This window comes from Leuresthes tenuis, unplaced genomic scaffold (genome assembly GCF_036924035.1).
Source record: "Leuresthes tenuis unplaced genomic scaffold, fLeuTen1.0.hap1 SCAF_21, whole genome shotgun sequence".
Lineage (NCBI taxonomy): Eukaryota > Metazoa > Chordata > Actinopteri > Atheriniformes > Atherinopsidae > Leuresthes > Leuresthes tenuis.
This window is the reverse complement of record NW_027325375.1, coordinates 647,731-669,823: the sequence shown is the minus strand read 5'-3', so window position 1 is coordinate 669,823 and position 22,093 is coordinate 647,731. Positions and strand designations below refer to the sequence as shown.

General features: G+C 40.9%; 1 protein-coding gene across 1 annotated transcript; it reads right to left on the bottom strand.

Moving 5' to 3' along the window:
* Nucleotides 1-20,997: 20,997 nt before the first annotated feature.
* Nucleotides 20,998-21,720, bottom strand: LOC140279909 (claudin-3-like). The gene has a single exon (XM_072375131.1). It carries the CDS (start codon nucleotides 21,669-21,671, stop codon nucleotides 21,021-21,023), a length of 651 nt encoding a protein of 216 aa, XP_072231232.1. The 5' UTR covers nucleotides 21,672-21,720; the 3' UTR covers nucleotides 20,998-21,020.
* Between the last annotated feature and the right edge of the window lie 373 nt (nucleotides 21,721-22,093).

Below are 22,093 nucleotides of genomic sequence, written 5' to 3'. Positions count from 1 at the left end.
ATACACACTGTTATACTCCTGTTATACACACTGTTATACTCCTGTTATACTCCTGTTATACTCCTGTTATACACACTGTTATACTCCTGTTATACACACTGTTATACTCCTGTTATACTCCTGTTATACTCCTGTTATACACACTGTTATACTCGTGTTATACACACTGTTATACTCCTGTTATACTCCTGTTATACTCCTGTTATACACACTGTTATACTCCTGTTATACACACTGTTATACACACTGTTATACTCCTGTTATACACACTGTTATACTCCTGTTATACTCCTGTTATACACACTGTTATACTCCTGTTATACTCCTGTTATACACACTGTTATACTCCTGTTATACACACTGTTATACTCCTGTTATACACACTGTTATACTCCTGTTATACTCCTGTTATACACACTGTTATACTCCTGTTATACTCCTGTTATACTCCTGTTATACTCCTGTTATACTCCTGTTATACACACTGTTATACTCCTGTTATACACACTGTTATACTCCTGTTATACTCCTGTTATACACACTGTTATACTCCTGTTATACACACTGTTATACTCCTGTTATACTCCTGTTATACACACTGTTATACTCCTGTTATACACACTGTTATACTCCTGTTATACTCCTGTTATACTCCTGTTATACTCCTGTTATACTCCTGTTATACACACTGTTATACTCCTGTTATACACACTGTTATACTCCTGTTATACTCCTGTTATACACACTGTTATACTCCTGTTATACACACTGTTATACTCCTGTTATACTCCTGTTATACTCCTGTTATACACACTGTTATACTCCTGTTATACTCCTGTTATACTCCTGTTATACACACTGTTATACTCCTGTTATACTCCTGTTATACTCCTGTTATACACACTGTTATACTCCTGTTATACACACTGTTATACTCCTGTTATACTCCTGTTATACACACTGTTATACTCCTGTTATACTCCTGTTATACTCCTGTTATACTCCTGTTATACTCCTGTTATACACACTGTTATACTCCTGTTATACACACTGTTATACTCCTGTTATACTCCTGTTATACTCCTGTTATACACACTGTTATACTCCTGTTATACTCCTGTTATACTCCTGTTATACACACTGTTATACTCCTGTTATACTCCTGTTATACTCCTGTTATACACACTGTTATACTCCTGTTATACACACTGTTATACTCCTGTTATACTCCTGTTATACACACTGTTATACTCCTGTTATACTCCTGTTATACTCCTGTTATACTCCTGTTATACACACTGTTATACTCCTGTTATACACACTGTTATACTCCTGTTATACTCCTGTTATACTCCTGTTATACACACTGTTATACTCCTGTTATACACACTGTTATACTCCTGTTATACACACTGTTATACTCCTGTTATACTCCTGTTATACTCCTGTTATACTCCTGTTATACACACTGTATGCTCAGTGCTGCAGAGCAGCTATAAAACAGCTAATTTAGTTTTACTTTTACTTTTAATCTGTCACATTTATCAGAAACAACACATTTCATCAGTGTTTCATCAGTTTTTAACTAATCAACTGTGGTATAAAGTGTATAAAATGTCAAACTGTTGTCAAGTTTTATAGGACAGGAAATCTTTCTGTATTTTGTGCAAATGATCGTCATAACAAAAGAAATATCTGTATCATCAGTACCTTTAAGGATTGTCCTGTTTGGCCTACAACACATTAGCTGGATAAAAAAAGGTCTACATTAAATAAAGCTTAAAAAGATTTAGAAAACAAAAGTGTTACCCTGACTGAGCCACTAGGGGGCGCCATCGTGCCGCCACAGTTACCAGAAATAAAATCATAAAGGATCTGGCTGAATGGCAGAGCTGCTTCACCTGCTTTGCTGAATAAGTCCTTCCTTTAATGTCTTCATGAGACGTTTTTATTGGACAGTTTAAAACAAACATGTGATCAGCAGAAAGCTTCGTCTCCTAAAGAAAAAGCAACAAACCTCCTTCTTTAAGCTGGACATTTATGTGGGAAAAACCTTCATAACTGATGACATAAGGCATTACTGACACATTTAAACATTTTCAGAAAAGCTCTTTATGTTTAAGTTCAAACTGAGCCGTGAAATAAAGCTGTTGTCACAATAATAGTGATGTCAGAATCCTGTCATATGTTTGGTGTTTCATCACTTTCCTGCGTAACTTTGTTTAAGTTTTTTACTCTGATATGTGGTGAAATGATGTTTTATGCACCTTCTGGTTATTAGTTTAGGGTTTAGCCTACAGTTGTAACATGGAACTGGTCGTCTGCACATATAATCTATCTGATGTGTGATTGATTGATGCTACTGAGTCTGATTTTTAGTTTTCCCCTCTTTCCCTGCCTGGCCACCATGATGCATAAAGACAATCCATCGGTCTGAAAGGCTCGGAGACTCTGGGTCTGTTTGCTGTTGCTTCGAACATTCATTGCTAGGGGGGATGCGTCTTCTGGGATAAAGCACGCTGTAAACTGTCACCATGGCGATGGCGTGAGACAATGACCCGGGGGAGTGTGTGGTGCAGAGAGGAGAAGAGCAAAGAGGGAGATAAGTGTGCGTTCTGTTGAGCAGAAATACTTCCTGCATGAGTAAAACATTCTTCAGCAGTCGCTCATCTGCATGGGAACATGTTTGGTTATTGTGCTTTTATTTCGTGTTTAACATAAACATGTTTTATTATAAGAAAGAGCTTTATACTTTTACTGCTTTTTACACTATGGGACAAACATCTGCAACTGAAACATCTGCAACTGAAACATCTGTAACTGAAACATCTGCAACTGAAACATCTACAACTGAACCATCTGCAACTGAAACATGTAACAGAAACATCTGCAACTGAAACATCTGCAACTGAAACATGTAACTGAAACATCTGCAACTGAAACATCTGCAACTGAACCATCTGTAACTGAAACATCTGCAACTGAAACATCTGCAACTGAAACATCTGCAACTGAACCATCTGCAACTGAAACATGTAACAGAAACATCTGCAACTGAAACATCTGCAACTGAAACATGTAACTGAAACATCTGCAACTGAAACATGTAACTGAAACATCTGCAACTGAAACATCTGCAACTGAAACATCTGTAACTGAAACATCTGCAACTGAAACATCTACAACTGAACCATCTGCAACTGAAACATGTAACAGAAACATCTGCAACTGAAACATCTGCAACTGAAACATGTAACTGAAACATCTGCAACTGAAACATCTGCAACTGAAACATCTGTAACTGAAACATCTGCAACTGAAACATCTGCAACTGAAACATCTGCAACTGAACCATCTGCAACTGAAACATGTAACAGAAACATCTGCAACTGAAACATCTGCAACTGAAACATCTGCAACTGAAACATCTGCAACTGAAACATGTAACTGAAACATCTGCAACTGAAACATGTAACTGAAACATCTGCAACTGAAACACCTGCAACTGAAACATCTGCAACTGAAACATCTGCAACTGAAACATCTGCAACTGAAACATCTACAACTGAAACATCTGCAACTGAAACATCTGCAACTGAAACATCTGCAACTGAAACATCTGTAACTGAAACATCTGCAACTGAAACATCTACAACTGAAACATGTAACTGAAACATGTAACAGAAACATCTGCAACTGAAACATCTGCAACTGAAACATGTAACTGAAACATCTGCAACTGAAACATGTAACTGAAACATCTGCAACTGAAACACCTGCAACTGAAACATCTGCAACTGAAACATCTACAACTGAAACATCTGCAACTGAAACATCTGCAACTGAAACATCTGCAACTGAAACATCTACAACTGAAACATCTGCAACTGAAACATCTGCAACTGAAACATCTGCAACTGAAACATCTGCAACTGAAACATCTGTAACTGAAACATCTGCAACTGAAACATCTACAACTGAAACATGTAACTGAAACATGTAACAGAAACATCTGCAACTGAAACATCTGCAACTGAAACATCTGCAACTGAAACATCTGCAACTGAAACATCTGTAACTGAAACATCTGCAACTGAAACACCTGCAACTGAAACATCTGCAACTGAAACATCTGCAACTGAAACATCTGCAACTGAAACATCTACAACTGAAACATGTAACTGAAACATGTAACAGAAACATCTGCAACTGAAACATCTGCAACTGAAACATGTAACTGAAACATCTGCAACTGAAACACCTGCAACTGAAACATCTGCAACTGAAACATCTGCAACTGAAACATCTGCAACTGAAACATCTGTAACTGAAACATCTGCAACTGAAACATCTACAACTGAAACATGTAACTGAAACATGTAACAGAAACATCTGCAACTGAAACATCTGCAACTGAAACATGTAACTGAAACATCTGCAACTGAAACATGTAACTGAAACATCTGCAACTGAAACACCTGCAACTGAAACATCTGCAACTGAAACATCTGCAACTGAAACATCTACAACTGAAACATCTGCAACTGAAACATCTGCAACTGAAACATCTGCAACTGAAACATCTGCAACTGAAACATCTGTAACTGAAACATCTGCAACTGAAACATCTACAACTGAAACATGTAACTGAAACATGTAACAGAAACATCTGCAACTGAAACATCTGCAACTGAAACATCTGCAACTGAAACATCTGCAACTGAAACATCTGTAACTGAAACATCTGCAACTGAAACACCTGCAACTGAAACATCTGCAACTGAAACATCTGCAACTGAAACATCTGCAACTGAAACATCTACAACTGAAACATCTGCAACTGAAACATCTGCAACTGAAACATCTGCAACTGAAACATCTGTAACTGAAACATCTGCAACTGAAACATCTGCAACTAAAACATGTAACTGAAACATCTGCAACTGAAACATCTGCAACTGAAACATCTGCAACTGAAACATCTGCAACTGAAACATGTAACAGAAACATCTGCAACTGAAACATCTGCAACTGAAACATCTGCAACTGAAACATCTGCAACTGAAACATCTGTAACTGAAACATCTGCAACTGAAACATCTGCAACTGAAACATCTGCAACTGAAACATCTGCAACTGAAACATGTAACTGAAACATCTGCAACTGAAACATCTGCAACTGAAACATGTAACTGAAACATCTGCAACTGAAACATGTAACTGAAACATCTGCAACTGAAACACCTGCAACTGAAACATCTGCAACTGAAACATCTGCAACTGAAACATCTACAACTGAAACATCTGCAACTGAAACATCTGCAACTGAAACATCTGCAACTGAAACATCTGCAACTGAAACATCTGTAACTGAAACATCTGCAACTGAAACATCTACAACTGAAACATGTAACTGAAACATGTAACAGAAACATCTGCAACTGAAACATCTGCAACTGAAACATGTAACTGAAACATCTGCAACTGAAACATGTAACTGAAACATCTGCAACTGAAACACCTGCAACTGAAACATCTGCAACTGAAACATCTGCAACTGAAACATCTACAACTGAAACATCTGCAACTGAAACATCTGCAACTGAAACATCTGCAACTGAAACATCTGCAACTGAAACATCTGTAACTGAAACATCTGCAACTGAAACATCTACAACTGAAACATGTAACTGAAACATGTAACAGAAACATCTGCAACTGAAACATCTGCAACTGAAACATCTGCAACTGAAACATCTGCAACTGAAACATCTGTAACTGAAACATCTGCAACTGAAACACCTGCAACTGAAACATCTGCAACTGAAACATCTGCAACTGAAACATCTGCAACTGAAACATCTACAACTGAAACATCTGCAACTGAAACATCTGCAACTGAAACATCTGCAACTGAAACATCTGTAACTGAAACATCTGCAACTGAAACATCTGCAACTAAAACATGTAACTGAAACATCTGCAACTGAAACATCTGCAACTGAAACATCTGCAACTGAAACATCTGCAACTGAAACATGTAACAGAAACATCTGCAACTGAAACATCTGCAACTGAAACATCTGCAACTGAAACATCTGCAACTGAAACATCTGTAACTGAAACATCTGCAACTGAAACATCTGCAACTGAAACATCTGCAACTGAAACATCTGCAACTGAAACATGTAACTGAAACATCTGCAACTGAAACATCTGCAACTAAAACATGCAACTGAAACATCTGCAACTGAAACATCTGCAACTGAAACATCTGCAACTGAAACATGTAACTGAAACATCTGTAATAGAAACATCTGCAACTGAAACATCTACAACTGAAACATCTGCAACTGAAACATCTGCAACTGAAACATCTGCAACTGAAACATCTGCAACTGAAACATCTGTAACTGAAACATCTGCAACTGAAACATCTGCAACTGAAACATCTGCAACTGAAACATGTAACTGAAACATCTGTAACTGAAACATCTGCAACTGAAACATCTGCAACTGAAACATCTGCAACTGAAACATCTGCAACTGAAACATGTAACTGAAACATCTGCAACTGAAACATCTGCAACTAAAACATGTAACTGAAACATCTGCAACTGAAACATCTGCAACTGAAACATCTGCAACTGAAACATCTGCAACTGAAACATCTGCAACTGAAACATGTAACTGAAACATCTGCAACTGAAACATCTGCAACTGAAACATCTGCAACTGAAACATCTGCAACTGAAACATTTGTAACTGAAACATCTGCAACTGAAACATCTGTAACTGAAACATCTGCAACTGAAACATCTGCAACTGAAACATCTGCAACTGAAACATGTAACTGAAACATCTGCAACTGAAACATCTGCAACTGAAACATCTGTAACTGAAACATCTGCAACTGAAACATCTGTAACTGAAACATCTGCAACTGAAACATCTGCAACTGAAACATCTGTAACTGAAACATCTGCAACTGAAACATCTGCAACTGAAACATCTGCAACTGAAACATCTGCAACTGAAACATGTAACTGAAACATCTGCAACTGAAACATCTGCAACTAAAACATGTAACTGAAACATCTGCAACTGAAACATCTGCAACTGAAACATCTGCAACTGAAACATCTGCAACTGAAACATCTGCAACTGAAACATGTAACTGAAACATCTGCAACTGAAACATCTGCAACTGAAACATCTGCAACTGAAACATCTGCAACTGAAACATTTGTAACTGAAACATCTGCAACTGAAACATCTGTAACTGAAACATCTGCAACTGAAACATCTGCAACTGAAACATCTGCAACTGAAACATGTAACTGAAACATCTGCAACTGAAACATCTGCAACTGAAACATCTGTAACTGAAACATCTGCAACTGAAACATCTGTAACTGAAACATCTGCAACTGAAACATCTGCAACTGAAACATGTAACTGAAACATCTGTAACTGAAACATCTGCAACTGAAACATCTGCAACTGAAACATCTGCAACTGAAACATCTGCAACTAAAACATGTAACTGAAACATCTGCAACTGAAACATCTGCAACTGAAACATCTGCAACTGAAACATCTGCAACTGAAACATGTAACTGAAACATGTAACTGAAACATCTGCAACTGAAACATGTAACTGAAACATCTGCAACTGAAACATGTAACTGAAACATGTAACTGAAACATCTGCAACTGAAACATCTGTAACTGAAACATCTGCAACTGAAACATCTGCAACTGAAACATCTGTAACTGAAACATCTGCAACTGAAACATCTGCAACTGAAACATGTAACTGAAACATCTGTAACTGAAACATCTGCAACTGAAACATCTGCAACTGAAACATCTGCAACTGAAACATGTAACTGAAACATCTGCAACTGAAACATGTAACTGAAACATCTGCAACTGAAACATCTGCAACTGAAACATGTAACTGAAACATCTGCAACTGAAACATCTGTAACTGAAACATCTGCAACTGAAACATCTGCAACTGAAACATCTGCAACTGAAACATCTGCAACTGAAACATGTAACTGAAACATCTGCAACTGAAACATCTGGAACTGAAACATCTGCAACTGAAACATGTAACTGAAACATCTGCAACTGAAACATCTACAACTGAAACATCTGCAACTGAAACATCTGCAACTGAAACATCTGCAACTGAAACATCTGCAACTGAAACATCAGATGGCAGCCCGAAGCTGACACAATCATTAAAAACCATTAATTATGGGGGGGGGGGGGGGCTGTCACTGGGCGAGGGGTCCAACCTGGACGGGTCCCTCACAGATTCAGAGTCACATGAACATTTATCTAAACATATGTTTGTTCAAACTTTAAAATCAGAACTTTTATTTAAGCTGAAAACCAACAACAGCCCACACTGAGCAGCTGATGTGAGGATAGCAGCACATTGTTTGTGACCCCCCCCCCCCCCCCCCCAGGTAATGAGGTCGGGGCTGAAACTTGTTTATGCTGTAAACCAGACTCAAAGGGGCTGTATGTCAGTTCTGGACGGTCAGCTCTCACTAAATCCTGATTCTACAGCCACAGAGTCCTTTAAGGCAGTTTGTGCCTTCTGAGGAAGCTGGAAGCTGCAGGTAAAAACCTGAAGACCACATCAGGCTTTTTCAGGAGGTGTGAGTCGGATTTATGCTGATTTGACTGTTCTAAACTGCTACTGAAACCAGTTCTGCATCATCATCCATAAACAAAGAGTTTATTCAGCATTTAGATGATCAGAAGCAGACGAAATGAATGATAAAAACGAGTCTGAATCATCATTATATTTTATCTTTAGGGAATAAACAGAATAATGTGAATAAAAGGAAGGAAGGCTGCTGTGGTCTGATATTCAAACTCAGTGTTTTCTCTCTACTTGTTTATTCTGTTCACTTTATTATTTTATGGACCTTTCATTGTTACCACAGCATCATAAAAGCACCAAACTCATCCACAGCGTGGACTTATCAGTGCTTTTCTCTGCTTTTCTGAAAGCGTGGAGAACCTGCTGGTACCCTGAGTTCTTCGGGCCAAGCCGGCTTTTCTGAGCCCAGTTTGCAAATATCAGATCTGGCCAACAACTTAATAATTATCCCCCAGAAGACACGTCCCAGAACCTGTTGCTAGCAGGCTTTGTAAATGGAAACCAGCTTCCTTTTATGCTCCTTTACCCAGAAGCCAGATGTTTCCAGTGGTCTCCTCCATCGTGAGCTTCAGCGCTAACTGGTGCAGGGAAGGCTTTGTTTCTGCTTCACATTCAGAGAGAAACTCCTGGTGGAGAACTTTGGGTAACATCACTATCTCAGTCCTTCTCAACCAGTTCTATCTGTATTCAGATGTAAATGGTTTAAAGTTCAGCTCAAAGCTCCTGATAAGTGCTGCAGGGTCATCAAGATGCTCTGAACAACTCTCAACAACCACACTGATGTATGTGTGAAGATGTGTCAGTTTGTGTGTATTATAGTGCTGTTATACACATATATATATATATTTATATAAATATATCACAAGATAACAGAGACTCAATCTCTCAGGCTGACAAATACAGAGCAGTTATAAATGAGGAGTATATAAACATGTTAAACTTTGTTAGTTTTATTACAGGAATCAACCACAGCCTCCATCTCCTCTGATTTACAGCTTCCTTTCCCCGCCTTCTTCTCTTTATTGTGGGCAGAGCGTGTTGTAATCTAACCACCGGCTGCTGCCTCAGCCTCCTCAGGTGAGTCAGAGGTTCTGCTCATTCACGGCCTGAGGTGAGTCGGGTTTAAGGTTCAGCATCTTCTCAAAGGACTGCGTATAGGAATCATGTTTTAAATCTGTAAGAGAAAAGAGAAATTAACAGTTTTACCAGGTAAAATAAGAGTTCCACAAGGCTTCCTCCGACCTTTAGTCTGAGACTTTTCTTTAGTTTTAGACAAATGTTTTCAGAGTTTTACGTGCCAGGCGGCCAGCTATTCTGTGGTTTTGTGCCCCCCCCCTTCCCTGTGTGTTGTCTTCAGGTAACTGCTGCAGGGATGCTGCTCACCTGTGTGAGCAGCTGATTGGATAATTACCGCTGACCTCTGACCTCTGACCAATCACAGCTGAGGAGCCATTTTAAAATGGAGGAAGTCTCGGGCCTTCGGGGCTTCTTGACTCTTGATTTTGCTGCTATCCTTGTCTCTTTTGGTGCTCTTTCAGAGACACATTTGTTCAGGGAGGTTTTGGGACGAGGTAAGTTGGGGAACATTTTATTTCTTTAGCACTCACATAGCATTTAATTGTTATTCCACTGGGTTTCCACTGTACTGTTTTGGAGGTATTCTGTTTAATTTCTTTCTTCAGAGATAGCTCAGACAGGCCTTCTTTTGTTATATTAATTTCATTTTATTTGGCACAATCACTTTGTCCCTCTTTTTTTGTTACAATAAAGCTAATTTGTTCACTTCAACTGAGACTCCTTTGATTTACTGGTTGTCGTGTTATTCTCTGCTAACTGCTTTCACCAAGTGGACGTAACACAGAGCTTGGTATAAAACAGGGAAAAACTCCATATTACCTCAGAGTTTTACACTTTTCTGCCCCAGGAAACGTGGAGCCAACACTTGGAACTGGGTTTGGGTTTGATTGCAGCAACTCAAAGCTGTGTTGTGTCTTTACAAGTTTATGTTGTGGAGCCAGAATGATGTTTTTTCTGATAAAGAGACTAAATCTAGCCTTTGTTTTAAATTAGAGGTTGGTTTGTTGCATCTGGACTGCAGTTAGCACTAAGTTACACCAGCAGAAATCATCTGGAGGAACTGAAGCTCCAGAAAAGGCGCCGAGTCTGAGAAGAGAAGCCATCTGAGCAAAGACCGGTGACAGGAGAACACATCTAATGGCTTCTATCACAGAAACGTGTCTGTTAATGCAGATAAAGAATGACAGAATCTCAGGATTCTGTCTCCAGGTTCCCTGAATCTTTAGATGGCGTCACACAGATGATGGAATATTGAAGTTATCCCTCTGAGGAGCGTTTTTCTGAAACTACTCCACAGCTTTTAGCAGATTGCTGAACCTGAAGCCCAGCTTTACTTCGGCCTCTTATCATGTTCAACATGTTCCTAAGTATTCATTCCTTTTCCATCCTTTTGTGCACCCTGATCCAATATCGCTTGATATTTTCTATGTTCAGCTGTAAATAAATGACAGTTTATTGATGATAAACTAAATAAATGACACTTTATTCATTGTATTCTGTTCTGTTTACATCAGGGAAGTCAAACTCCGGTCCTGGAGGGCCGCTGTCCTGCAGCTTTTAGATGTTTCTCTGCTCCAACACACCTGATTCAGATTAATGCATCATTAGCAGGCTTATGCAGAACTTAACAATCTTTCAAAGAGATCCATTTCATCTGAATCAGGTGCTTTGAAGCAGGGAAACATCTAAAACCTGCAGGACAGCGGCTCTCCAGGACCGGAGTTCCTGGTTTACATGTAACACAGCAGTCCAACTTTTATGGAGTTACTGGAGCTGCAGAAAGGAAATGGAGAATAAAACGATGGCATGGTGGTCATATCCCAGCAGGACGGCCTTTTGGTGTGGAGTTTGCTTGCCCCACCCAGGAGTAATTCAGGTAACAGGAGATTAATTTAACGTTAGCTTGTTAGCAAAGATGCTGCGTCACTAGCTCAAACAGACGGCCTTGAAATAATGTCATGAAGAAGAAGTTGTTCTGGAGCTGCCATCTATTGGTTGCTACAACTTTACATATTTAGACTCATTTCTACGAACAACAGGAGATTCATTTAACGTTAGCTTGTTAGCAAAGATGCTGCGTCACTAGCTCACTTGGTCATGTGACCTGGCTGGTTTTCTCTCTCCAGATGCATGTCAGTGTTTTTTCTTTCCTCCGTGGAAATCTAGTGAAACTGAAATAGAAATAAAACTGATTTGTCTGGATAAGTGTTCATTTGTACTGCTTCTTTCTTTCCTGAGCATCGCCGCCATGTCAGACCTTTGTTCGGTACCTTCCAAGTGCCTCAGAGAAAGAATGAGCTGCTGCACCAAAGATGATAAAACAATTAGAAGCTGGGCTAATGGAAACTTCTGGCCTCCTAAACTGTGGTTCTGTCTTTTGTGCAATTTGTGCAGGTTCAAAATGAAACGTTAGGCTCTGTCAGCAAACTTAACCCATTTGGATGTTGACAGGTTGTTGACTCGGCCTGATGCTGATAGTTTGGAGGCAGAGCTGCTCTTAAGCGTTGCATCTAATGACCAATAGGAGCCCAGATGTGATGACATCTGACCACCTTTAACTAAATGTAGTTGAAAACAAAATATGGCCCCCACACAGGAGTAAAACTAACTCTAAATAATGTCATGAAGAAGAAGTTGTTCTGGAGCTGCCATCTATTGGTGTAATAATCTGAGATTTTGTTGCTACAGCATTTCTACGAACAACAGGAGATTAATTTAACGTTAGCTTGTTAGCAAAGATGCTGCGTCACTAGCTCAAACAGACGGCCTTGAAATAATGTCATGAAGAAGAAGTTGTTCTGGAGCTGCCATCTATTGGTTGCTACAACTTTACATATTGAGACTCATTTCTACGAACAACAGGACCTGGCCCCCACCTCTTTGTGTGGTCCTGTGATGGTCCAGAGGAGATTTAACCTCTTTTACGTAGAAATATCGTACAAAACTATGACGATATACTTTAAATAATGAACTCTTTATCGTCTCAGTTGTCTAATCTGCTCACTTCCAACACTTTGGAACAGTTTATTATGCAGTATCTCAGACAAACAACATAATTATGTTTTCGACTGATAGTTTATCGGCTCTGCTCAGGTAAACTGTCCATCAGCTGATGAGGTTAAAATAACAGCGATAACCTCGGCTGAGGCGTCATTCTGCCTCTATCAGGCACCTTTTGGACTTTGGCTGTCAGATTGTTTCTGCTGGATTCACCTGTGACTGATGGAAGGAGAAACTCTCTGCCGCTCCCCTGTGATGATCAGCTGCAGAAGAAGGACATTTGACGACTTTTTGCTCGATAAATGACATAATTAAATGTAAACTGGAACGTTCGATGGTTAATTTTCCCTTTAAAACGCAGGAAATCAGACGTTGTTGCATTAAATGCTCAGATTGAAGTTTTCTTGTATGATAAAATAAAAGTGAATGCGACTAATCATCAGATATGTTGCAGATGTTGGTCAAATTCCACTGAGTGACTGAGAAGTGCATGTGAGTAACTAATGAGTAAAACCTGTTAACTGATAAAGTACCTTTGGTTCTGTTTTCTACAGATAAAGCTGTAAATGGAGCCACTTAGCGTGTTGTGACCCTGCAGCCTTCCCTGACGCAGCGTTAATCAGGCTGATACTAACTAATCAGCTCTTATCTGCATCATATCTGTAGTTCTCTTCATTCGACTCTCACAATAACAGAAAAAGTTGCATCCATCCATTTTCCACACCTGTGTGAGATTAAGGAGATACAGAAACCTGTTTGGGGGTGGAGCCCATAGAGCCCAGAGAGGACGCCTTGAACAGGATGCTCTCTTTAAGTTTAGCCCATCACATCCTGTTCGGTCTCAGCTGTAAAGGACCAGGTTTAAGTGACTGTGTCTCTTTAAAACTGCTGCCGGTTGCTGGTAGATGATACCAAGGGCGTAACCATGGTTTAGACATTGGGGGGGTCCAAGAAAAACTAAATTCTTAAGTGCGTTATCTACAATTCTTTATTTATATATGAAAAATTGGACATTTAGAACATAGTTTAGAGGACTACATTGACCATGTAAGTTCACATCTAAAGGAATAGTGTAATTTCTCCGAGACAGTGACTGCCCCCCCACTTTGTTTTGGTTAGTTGCTTACTGTTTACTGACCTTAAACACACCTACCAATTACAGTTATGCTCTTCCAGTAGTTCTGTAGCAAATAGGACAGCTTCCAATGGAAAACGACCAAATACCCAAAGCATGTTTATGGAAATATTTTAATAAGGACAACTAATGATGTAACAAATTACAGACTTTTCCTTTAACAAAAGATGTGCTGAGGACTTTTAAGTCCAGGTTCATTTCTATTGTGTCAGTGTCTCAAAATGTGCATTAACAATGAAAAGTCTAACAGTCTAATGTTATTTTTGTTTTAAGTTGTTTTATTTTGAAAGGGGGCGGAAGTTTATTTTCTTGATTCTGTGTTGGACTTCCTGTTCTGGTACAATCTGCTCTGTTGAGCAGCGGCTCCGTCAAAAGTAGAAGTCCAACGTAAAGATAAGGAGAGCCGCTGCTGAGACGGCGGCGCAGCCGTTACGTTCCCATGGTAACACACGCAAGCGCGCCCGGTGGCGCGCCCGGTGTCGCGCCCGGTGGGTCACTCTCATTGGCTGTTAGCATCACCAACGGCGACCGCGGCGCAGCCGTTACGTTCCCATGGTAACACACGGAAATAAACTGAAAATAAAAAGACATAACAAGAGACCGATCCCTTGACAGGGTTCATAAAAGGAGAACATGCATTTTACATGTTTTCTGCTGAATATTGGGGGGGACAGGTTGGTATTTTCTCAATATTGGGGGGGACACGACCCCCCCAGAGAATGCGTGGTTACGCCATAGGACGATACTATGCTTTGTGTGTCATTGTGACAAAGTTTGTCCCTGGAGCAAAGACTGTTTCACATAAAACTGTCATAAAAGAGAGCGTTAAGCACTTTTTATAGACCAAAACTCCCATTTTTAAAGACTGAAAGGTGCCAGCAGAGTTAGACACTTGACCTTCACCCAGGACACCAGAGGTCATCCCTGACCTGCCTCTCACATCTGGTCCCTACCATCCAGTTAACCGGTTTCTGCTCCAGGAGCCAGTTGGTGTTGCAGTTGTAGTGGGGCCCTTGAATGTGGCCCCTGCCAGCCAGTATAAAGCCCTGCTTGGGCTCCTTCCTCTACCTCACTTCCTGTTCTGCTGCTGATTGTGGCCTCCTGGTAGGTAGCTGCTTATCTTGCATGCTAACTCTTTCCCTGAGCTTCCTCCTTTCCCTTTAGGGGTATCGACATTATTTAGTACTGGCACCATTTTATCCAGCTGCGGTTTTATCCTCCTGTTGTTTCGTTCAGCCGCTGTTCGCTTTGTGTCTTTGTCCACATTTGTTTTGCATTAGTTCATGTAAATTTAGTCAAGTTTTGTGTTGATTCTTTTGCTTATTCTTTAATTTGTTGGGAATAAACATTTTAATTTTACCATGAAAGTACGTCTCTGCCTCTTCAGTATTAGCCTGTGGTTCCTGGGGTGTAATTCTCCAGGTGGCGTTGGTCCCTGGTCATTCTACAGTCCCTCGCCGTGCCGCCATGACGGGTTCAATCACAAAGCGTAACAAACTGTGGTTGAGATCATAATGAAAGTCCTGTTTGAAGACGGCTGTAGAGCTTTCACCTGAGGTGAGTATCGTCTTTGCATATCCCTTGATGTGAGGTGATGTTTCCTTTCTTGTTCCCCCTAATCCAGGGATGGCAAACTCCGGTCCTGGAGGGCCGCTGTCCTGCAGGTTTTAGATGTTTCCCTGCTTCAAAGCACCTGATTCAGATTAAATGGATCTCTTCAAAAGATTGTTAAGTTCTGCACAAACCAGCTAATGAGGCATTGATCTGAATCAGGTGTGTTGGAAACATCTAAAAGCTGCAGGGAAACGTCTAAAACCTGCAGGGAAACGTCTAAAACCTGCAGGGAAACATCTAAAACCTGCAGGGAATCGTCTAAAACCTGCAGGGAAACGTCTAAAACCTGCAGGGAAACGTCTAAAACCTGCAGGGAATCGTCTAAAACCTGCAGGAAAACATCTGAAACCTGCAGGAAAACATCTAAAACCTGCAGGGAAACATCTAAAACCTGCAGGGAAACCTCTAAAACCTGCAGGGAAACCTCTAAAACCTGCAGGAAAACATCTAAAACCTGCAGGGAAACATCTAAAACCTGCAGGGAAACATCTAAAACCTGCAGGAAACGTCTAAAACCTGCAGGGAAACATCTGAAACCTGCAGGGAAACATCTAAAACCTGCAGGAAACATCTAAAACCTGCAGGAAAACGTCTAAAACCTGCAGGAAAACGTCTAAAACCTGCAGGGAAACGTCTAAAACCTGCAGGAAAACGTCTAAAACCTGCAGGGAAACGTCTAAAACCTGCAGGGAAACGTCTAAAACCTGGAGGGAAACGTCTAAAACCTGCAGGGAAACGTCTAAAACCTGCAGGGAAACGTCTAAAACCTGCAGGAAAACGTCTAAAACCTGCAGGGAAACGTCTAAAACCTGCAGGAAAACATCTAAAACCTGCAGGGAAACATCTGAAACCTGCAGGAAACATCTGAAACCTGCAGGAAAACATCTGAAACCTGCAGGAAACATCTAAAACCTGCAGGGAAACATCTAAAATCTGCAGGAAAACATCTAAAACCTGCAGGAAACGTCTAAAACCTGCAGGGAAACATCTAAAACCTGCAGGAAAACATCTAAAACCTGCAGGGAAACGTCTAAAACCTGCAGGGAAACGTCTAAAACCTGCAGGGAAACGTCTAAAACCTGCAGGAAAACGTCTAAAACCTGCAGGGAAACGTCTAAAACCTGCAGGGAAACGTCTAAAACCTGGAGGGAAACATCTAAAACCTGCAGGGAAACGTCTAAAACCTGCAGGGAAACGTCTAAAACCTGCAGGAAAACATCTAAAACCTGCAGGAAAACGTCTAAAACCTGCAGGGAAACGTCTAAAACCTGGAGGGAAACATCTAAAACCTGCAGGGAAACGTCTAAAACCTGCAGGGAAACGTCTAAAACCTGCAGGAAAACGTCTAAAACCTGCAGGGAAACGTCTAAAACCTGCAGGAAAACGTCTAAAATCTGCAGGGAAACGTCTAAAACCTGCAGGGAAACGTCTAAAACCTGCAGGGAAACGTCTAAAACCTGCAGGAAACATCTAAAACCTGCAGGGAAACATCTAAAACCTGCAGGGAAACATCTAAAATCTGCAGGAAACATCTAAAACCTGCAGGGAAACATCTAAAACCTGCAGGGAAACATCTAAAACCTGCAGGGAAACATCTAAAACCTGCAGGGAAACATCTAAAATCTGCAGGAAACGTCTAAAACCTGCAGGGAAACGTCTAAAACCTGCAGGAAAACGTCTAAAACCTGCAGGGAAACGTCTAAAACCTGCAGGAAAACGTCTAAAATCTGCAGGGAAACGTCTAAAACCTGCAGGGAAACGTCTAAAACCTGCAGGGAAACGTCTAAAACCTGCAGGGAAACATCTAAAACCTGCAGGAAACATCTAAAACCTGCAGGGAAACATCTAAAACCTGCAGGGAAACATCTAAAATCTGCAGGAAACGTCTAAAACCTGCAGGAAAACGTCTAAAACCTGCAGGGAAACGTCTAAAACCTGCAGGAAAACGTCTAAAATCTGCAGGGAAACGTCTAAAACCTGCAGGGAAACGTCTAAAACCTGCAGGGAAACGTCTAAAACCTGCAGGGAAACATCTAAAACCTGCAGGAAACATCTAAAACCTGCAGGAAACATCTAAAACCTGCAGGAAACATCTAAAACCTGCAGGGAAACATCTAAAATCTGCAGGAAACATCTAAAACCTGCAGGAAACATCTAAAACCTGCAGGGAAACATCTAAAACCTGCAGGGAAACATCTAAAATCTGCAGGAAACGTCTAAAACCTGCAGGAAAACGTCTAAAACCTGCAGGGAAACGTCTAAAACCTGCAGGAAAACGTCTAAAATCTGCAGGGAAACGTCTAAAACCTGCAGGGAAACGTCTAAAACCTGCAGGGAAACGTCTAAAACCTGCAGGGAAACATCTAAAACCTGCAGGAAACATCTAAAACCTGCAGGAAACATCTAAAACCTGCAGGAAACATCTAAAACCTGCAGGGAAACATCTAAAATCTGCAGGAAACATCTAAAACCTGCAGGAAACATCTAAAACCTGCAGGGAAACATCTAAAACCTGCAGGGAAACATCTAAAATCTGCAGGAAACGTCTAAAACCTGCAGGAAAACGTCTAAAACCTGCAGGGAAACGTCTAAAACCTGCAGGAAAACGTCTAAAATCTGCAGGGAAACGTCTAAAACCTGCAGGGAAACGTCTAAAACCTGCAGGGAAACGTCTAAAACCTGCAGGGAAACATCTAAAACCTGCAGGAAACATCTAAAACCTGCAGGAAACATCTAAAACCTGCAGGGAAACATCTAAAATCTGCAGGAAACATCTAAAACCTGCAGGAAACATCTAAAACCTGCAGGACAGCGGCCCTCCAGGACCAGAGTTTGCCATCCCCACGAATGCCCAACAATAACCGTAATATAACTTTGAACAGAACAGAGAGGGAACTAACACATTTCTGCCACATTTGGAACCAAACTGAAAGATCCATCGACTGGAAGCATCTGACAGTTAGAAACCCTGACCAAGGGATAAGTATGTGAACCCACACCTTTCTGGAGCTGATGGAGATCAGCTGATTGGACTGTTTTAAGTTACCTGATTCATTTGGTTTGGTGGTGATGTCTGGGAAGTTCTATGAAAAGAGTAGCTCAGAGGTGGCTTAAAAAGGAAAAATGAGAAATGTCTCAGGTCTCGAATGCACGAGAGTTTAATGCATTAAAGGCACCTTTAGACACATTTACTGCATATAACTGAAATCATATTTCTCCACCATCGAAATCTTACCTTAATCTAACCCTAAATCTTGACAAACACCTTTAGAAACAGCTGCTCTGGGTCAGAATGATAAAAATCGTACCTTAATCTAACCCTAAATCTTGATAAACACCGTCTTATATCATAGAAACAGCTGCTCTGGGTCAGAATTAAAGTCATTAAAGGCACCTTTAGACACATTTACTGCATATAACTTTATAAAACTGTTAAAGTTCTGAAATCATACTTCTCCACCATCAAAATCTTACCTTAATCTAACCCTAAATCTTGACAAACACCTTTAGAAACAGCTTCTCTGGGTCAGAATGATAAAAATCTTACCTTAATCTAACCCTAAATCGTGACAAACACCGTCTTATATCATAGAAACAGCTTCTCTGGGTCAGAATTAAAGTCATTAAAGGCACCTTTAGACCAATTTACTGCATATAACTTTATAAAACTGTTAAAGTTCTGAAATCATACTTCTCCACCATTGAAATCTTACCTTAATCTAACCCTAAATCTTGACAAACACCGTCTTATACCTTTAGAAACAGCTGCTCTGGGTCAGAATGCACAGCTACTGTATAAAATGGGCTCTTGTGTTGGATGTTGACCTTTTTTCCACTTGAGTCTTGCCTCGATAACGAAGCCTCCGGCAGAAGTCAGCAGCAGCCGCCCCGCCTAACGTTTGTGGCTCTGGATAAATCTAACTCTGCCGCTGGCTAAACAGAGTAACCCAACTCCTGAAGCCCAACCCAGCCTCAGCCTGTCTGAGCAGTTTGGTTTGGCTTGTTGTGGGTTTTTTATGCTCCAGAAAGAGAAAGAAATGCTGAAAGATTTCTTTGTTTTTTTGTGCAAAGAGACTTTTATTAATCAGCTTAAACTCCAACATTACTATAAAACATTTATCACAGGAATATTACAATAAACTCCCTCCAGCTTTAGGCATTTAACAAGAATAAAAAGCATGTTAATGCAAAACTAAGGCACTTAGAAACACAAACTAATGAACAAGCATTTCAAATTAAATCCTGCTCTGGTATGAAATAAAACCTGAGTAACCGAAACAATCTTTTCTGTGTCCTCAGACTGTGAGAAGGAAGAAAAAACGGCCATATCAGTGATCCACCTTCGGTTTCAGCCTCAGCAGAAACTCTCCTAAGCAAATATTACATGCAAAACACACACAGAGCGAACAATCACACAACCAAATCCATGTAAAATGAGAGCTTCCTCCTCCTTGTCATTGTCAGAGAGCTTCAGTGAAAGTCGACACCACGCAGCACGAGAAAGCAGCAGGTGTTTCAGGCATCAAACACACAGAAATACTACTTCAACAGTTAAAAACACACATAAATACTACTTCAACAGTTAAAAACACACAGAAATATTACTTCAACAGTTAAAAATACACATAAATACTACTTCAACAGTTAAAAATAGCAGAAAAATACTACTTCAACATGTAAAAATAGCAGAAAAATACTACTTCAACAGTTAAAAATAGCAGAAAAATACTACTTCAACATGTAAAAATAGCAGAAAAATACTACTTCAACAGTTAAAAATAGCAGAAAAGTACTACTTCAACAGTTAAAAATAGCAGAAAAATACTACTTCAACATGTAAAAATAGCAGAAAAATACTACTTCAACATGTAAAAATAGCAGAAAAATACTACTTCAACAGTTAAAAATAGCAGAAAAATACTACTTCAACAGTTAAAAATAGCAGAAAAATACTACTTCAACATGTAAAAATAGCAGAAAAATACTACTTCAACATGTAAAAATAGCAGAAAAATACTACTTCAACAGTTAAAAATAGCAGAAAAATACTACTTCAACAGTTAAAAATAGCAGAAAAATACTACTTCAACATGTAAAAATAGCAGAAAAATACTACTTCAACATGTAAAAATAGCAGAAAAATACTACTTCAACATGTAAAAATAGCAGAAAAATACTACTTCAACATGTAAAAATAGCAGAAAAATACTACTTCAACATGTAAAAATAGCAGAAAAATACTACTTCAACATGTAAAAATAGCAGAAAAATACTACTTCAACATGTAAAAATAGCAGAAAAATACTACTTCAACAGTTAAAAATAGCAGAAAAATACTACTTCAGCAGTTAAAAATAGCAGAAAATAGGCTCCTATGTGCGTGTTTTATATTTCCTACGAGCTAAAAGAAGTAAATGAGCAGCGAGAGCAGTACAAAGCTTCTTCATGGCGGAGTCTTTCAGAGGGTTCGGCCTCTGCTTTCAAACACATTCACTCTACTCTAGGTGTTCAAACGTAGTCCTTCCTGTCGTAGCCCCCACCTGCGCTGCCGCTGCGCGGGGCGGAGTAAGCCATCCGCGGCGGCTTGTATCTCTTTTCTTTGGGTGGGCAGCTGCTGCAGAGCATCGCCCCCCCGATCAGGAGCAGCGCGGCGGCGCCCCAGCCGATGTAGAGCGAGGCCCCCAGTTCTCTTTTCTGAGGGCTGAGCAGGACGGGGTTGTAGAAGTCTCGGATGATGACGCTGGCGCTCCAGGAGACGGGGATGAGGACCAGAAGGCCTGCGAGGAGGAAGAAGATCCCGGAGATGATCATCACCTTGCTCTTGGTCGGCTCGTCCTCGATGCAGTTGGTGCACTTGGCGCCAACGATGGAGATCATGACGGCCAGCACGCCGAGGATGATGGCGATGATCATCATGGCTCTGGAGGCCTGAAGCTCCTGAGACAGCGCCAGCAGCGAGTCGTAGACCTTGCACTGCATCTGGCCGGTGCTCTGGGTCACACAGTTCATCCACAGGCCCTCCCAGATGGTCTGAGCTGTGATGATGTTGGCCCCGACGAACGCCGTCACCCTCCACAAAGGCAACGCACACGACACTATAGCAATGATAAATCCCAGGAAACCAAGAGAGATGCCCACTATCTCCAGCCCCATCGACATGCTGGCGTCTCGTCTGGCAGCAGAACAGAAGTCAGCCGGTTGGTTTCTCAGGCTCCGGTGGAAGCACCTGCATCAGGGTGTGATGCAGCTGTAGGATGCTGCCACGGAAACAAGAGATCCTTTATACCTCAGGGGAGCGAGGAGGAGTCCCTGAGCGATGATGTCAGCAGGAGGCTGTCAGCAGGAGGCTGTCAGCAGGAGGCTGTCAGCACACAAACATGTACAGGTAGGAGAGGGTAGGAGGGGGCAGGAGGGGGCAGGAGAGGGCAGGAGGGGGCAGGAGGGGGTAGGAGGGGGCAGGAGGGGGCAGGAGAGAGGGCAGGAGGGGGCAGGAGAGGGTAGGAGGGGGCAGGAGAGGGCAGGAGGGAGGGCAGGAGGTGGCAGGAGAGGGCAGGAGGGGGCAGGAGAGGGTAGGAGAGGGT

Bases quoted from the DNA above. Each gene is read 5' to 3' on its own strand.
- LOC140279909 (XM_072375131.1), bottom strand. From the start codon at position 21,671: ATGTCGATGGGGCTGGAGATAGTGGGCATCTCTCTTGGTTTCCTGGGA.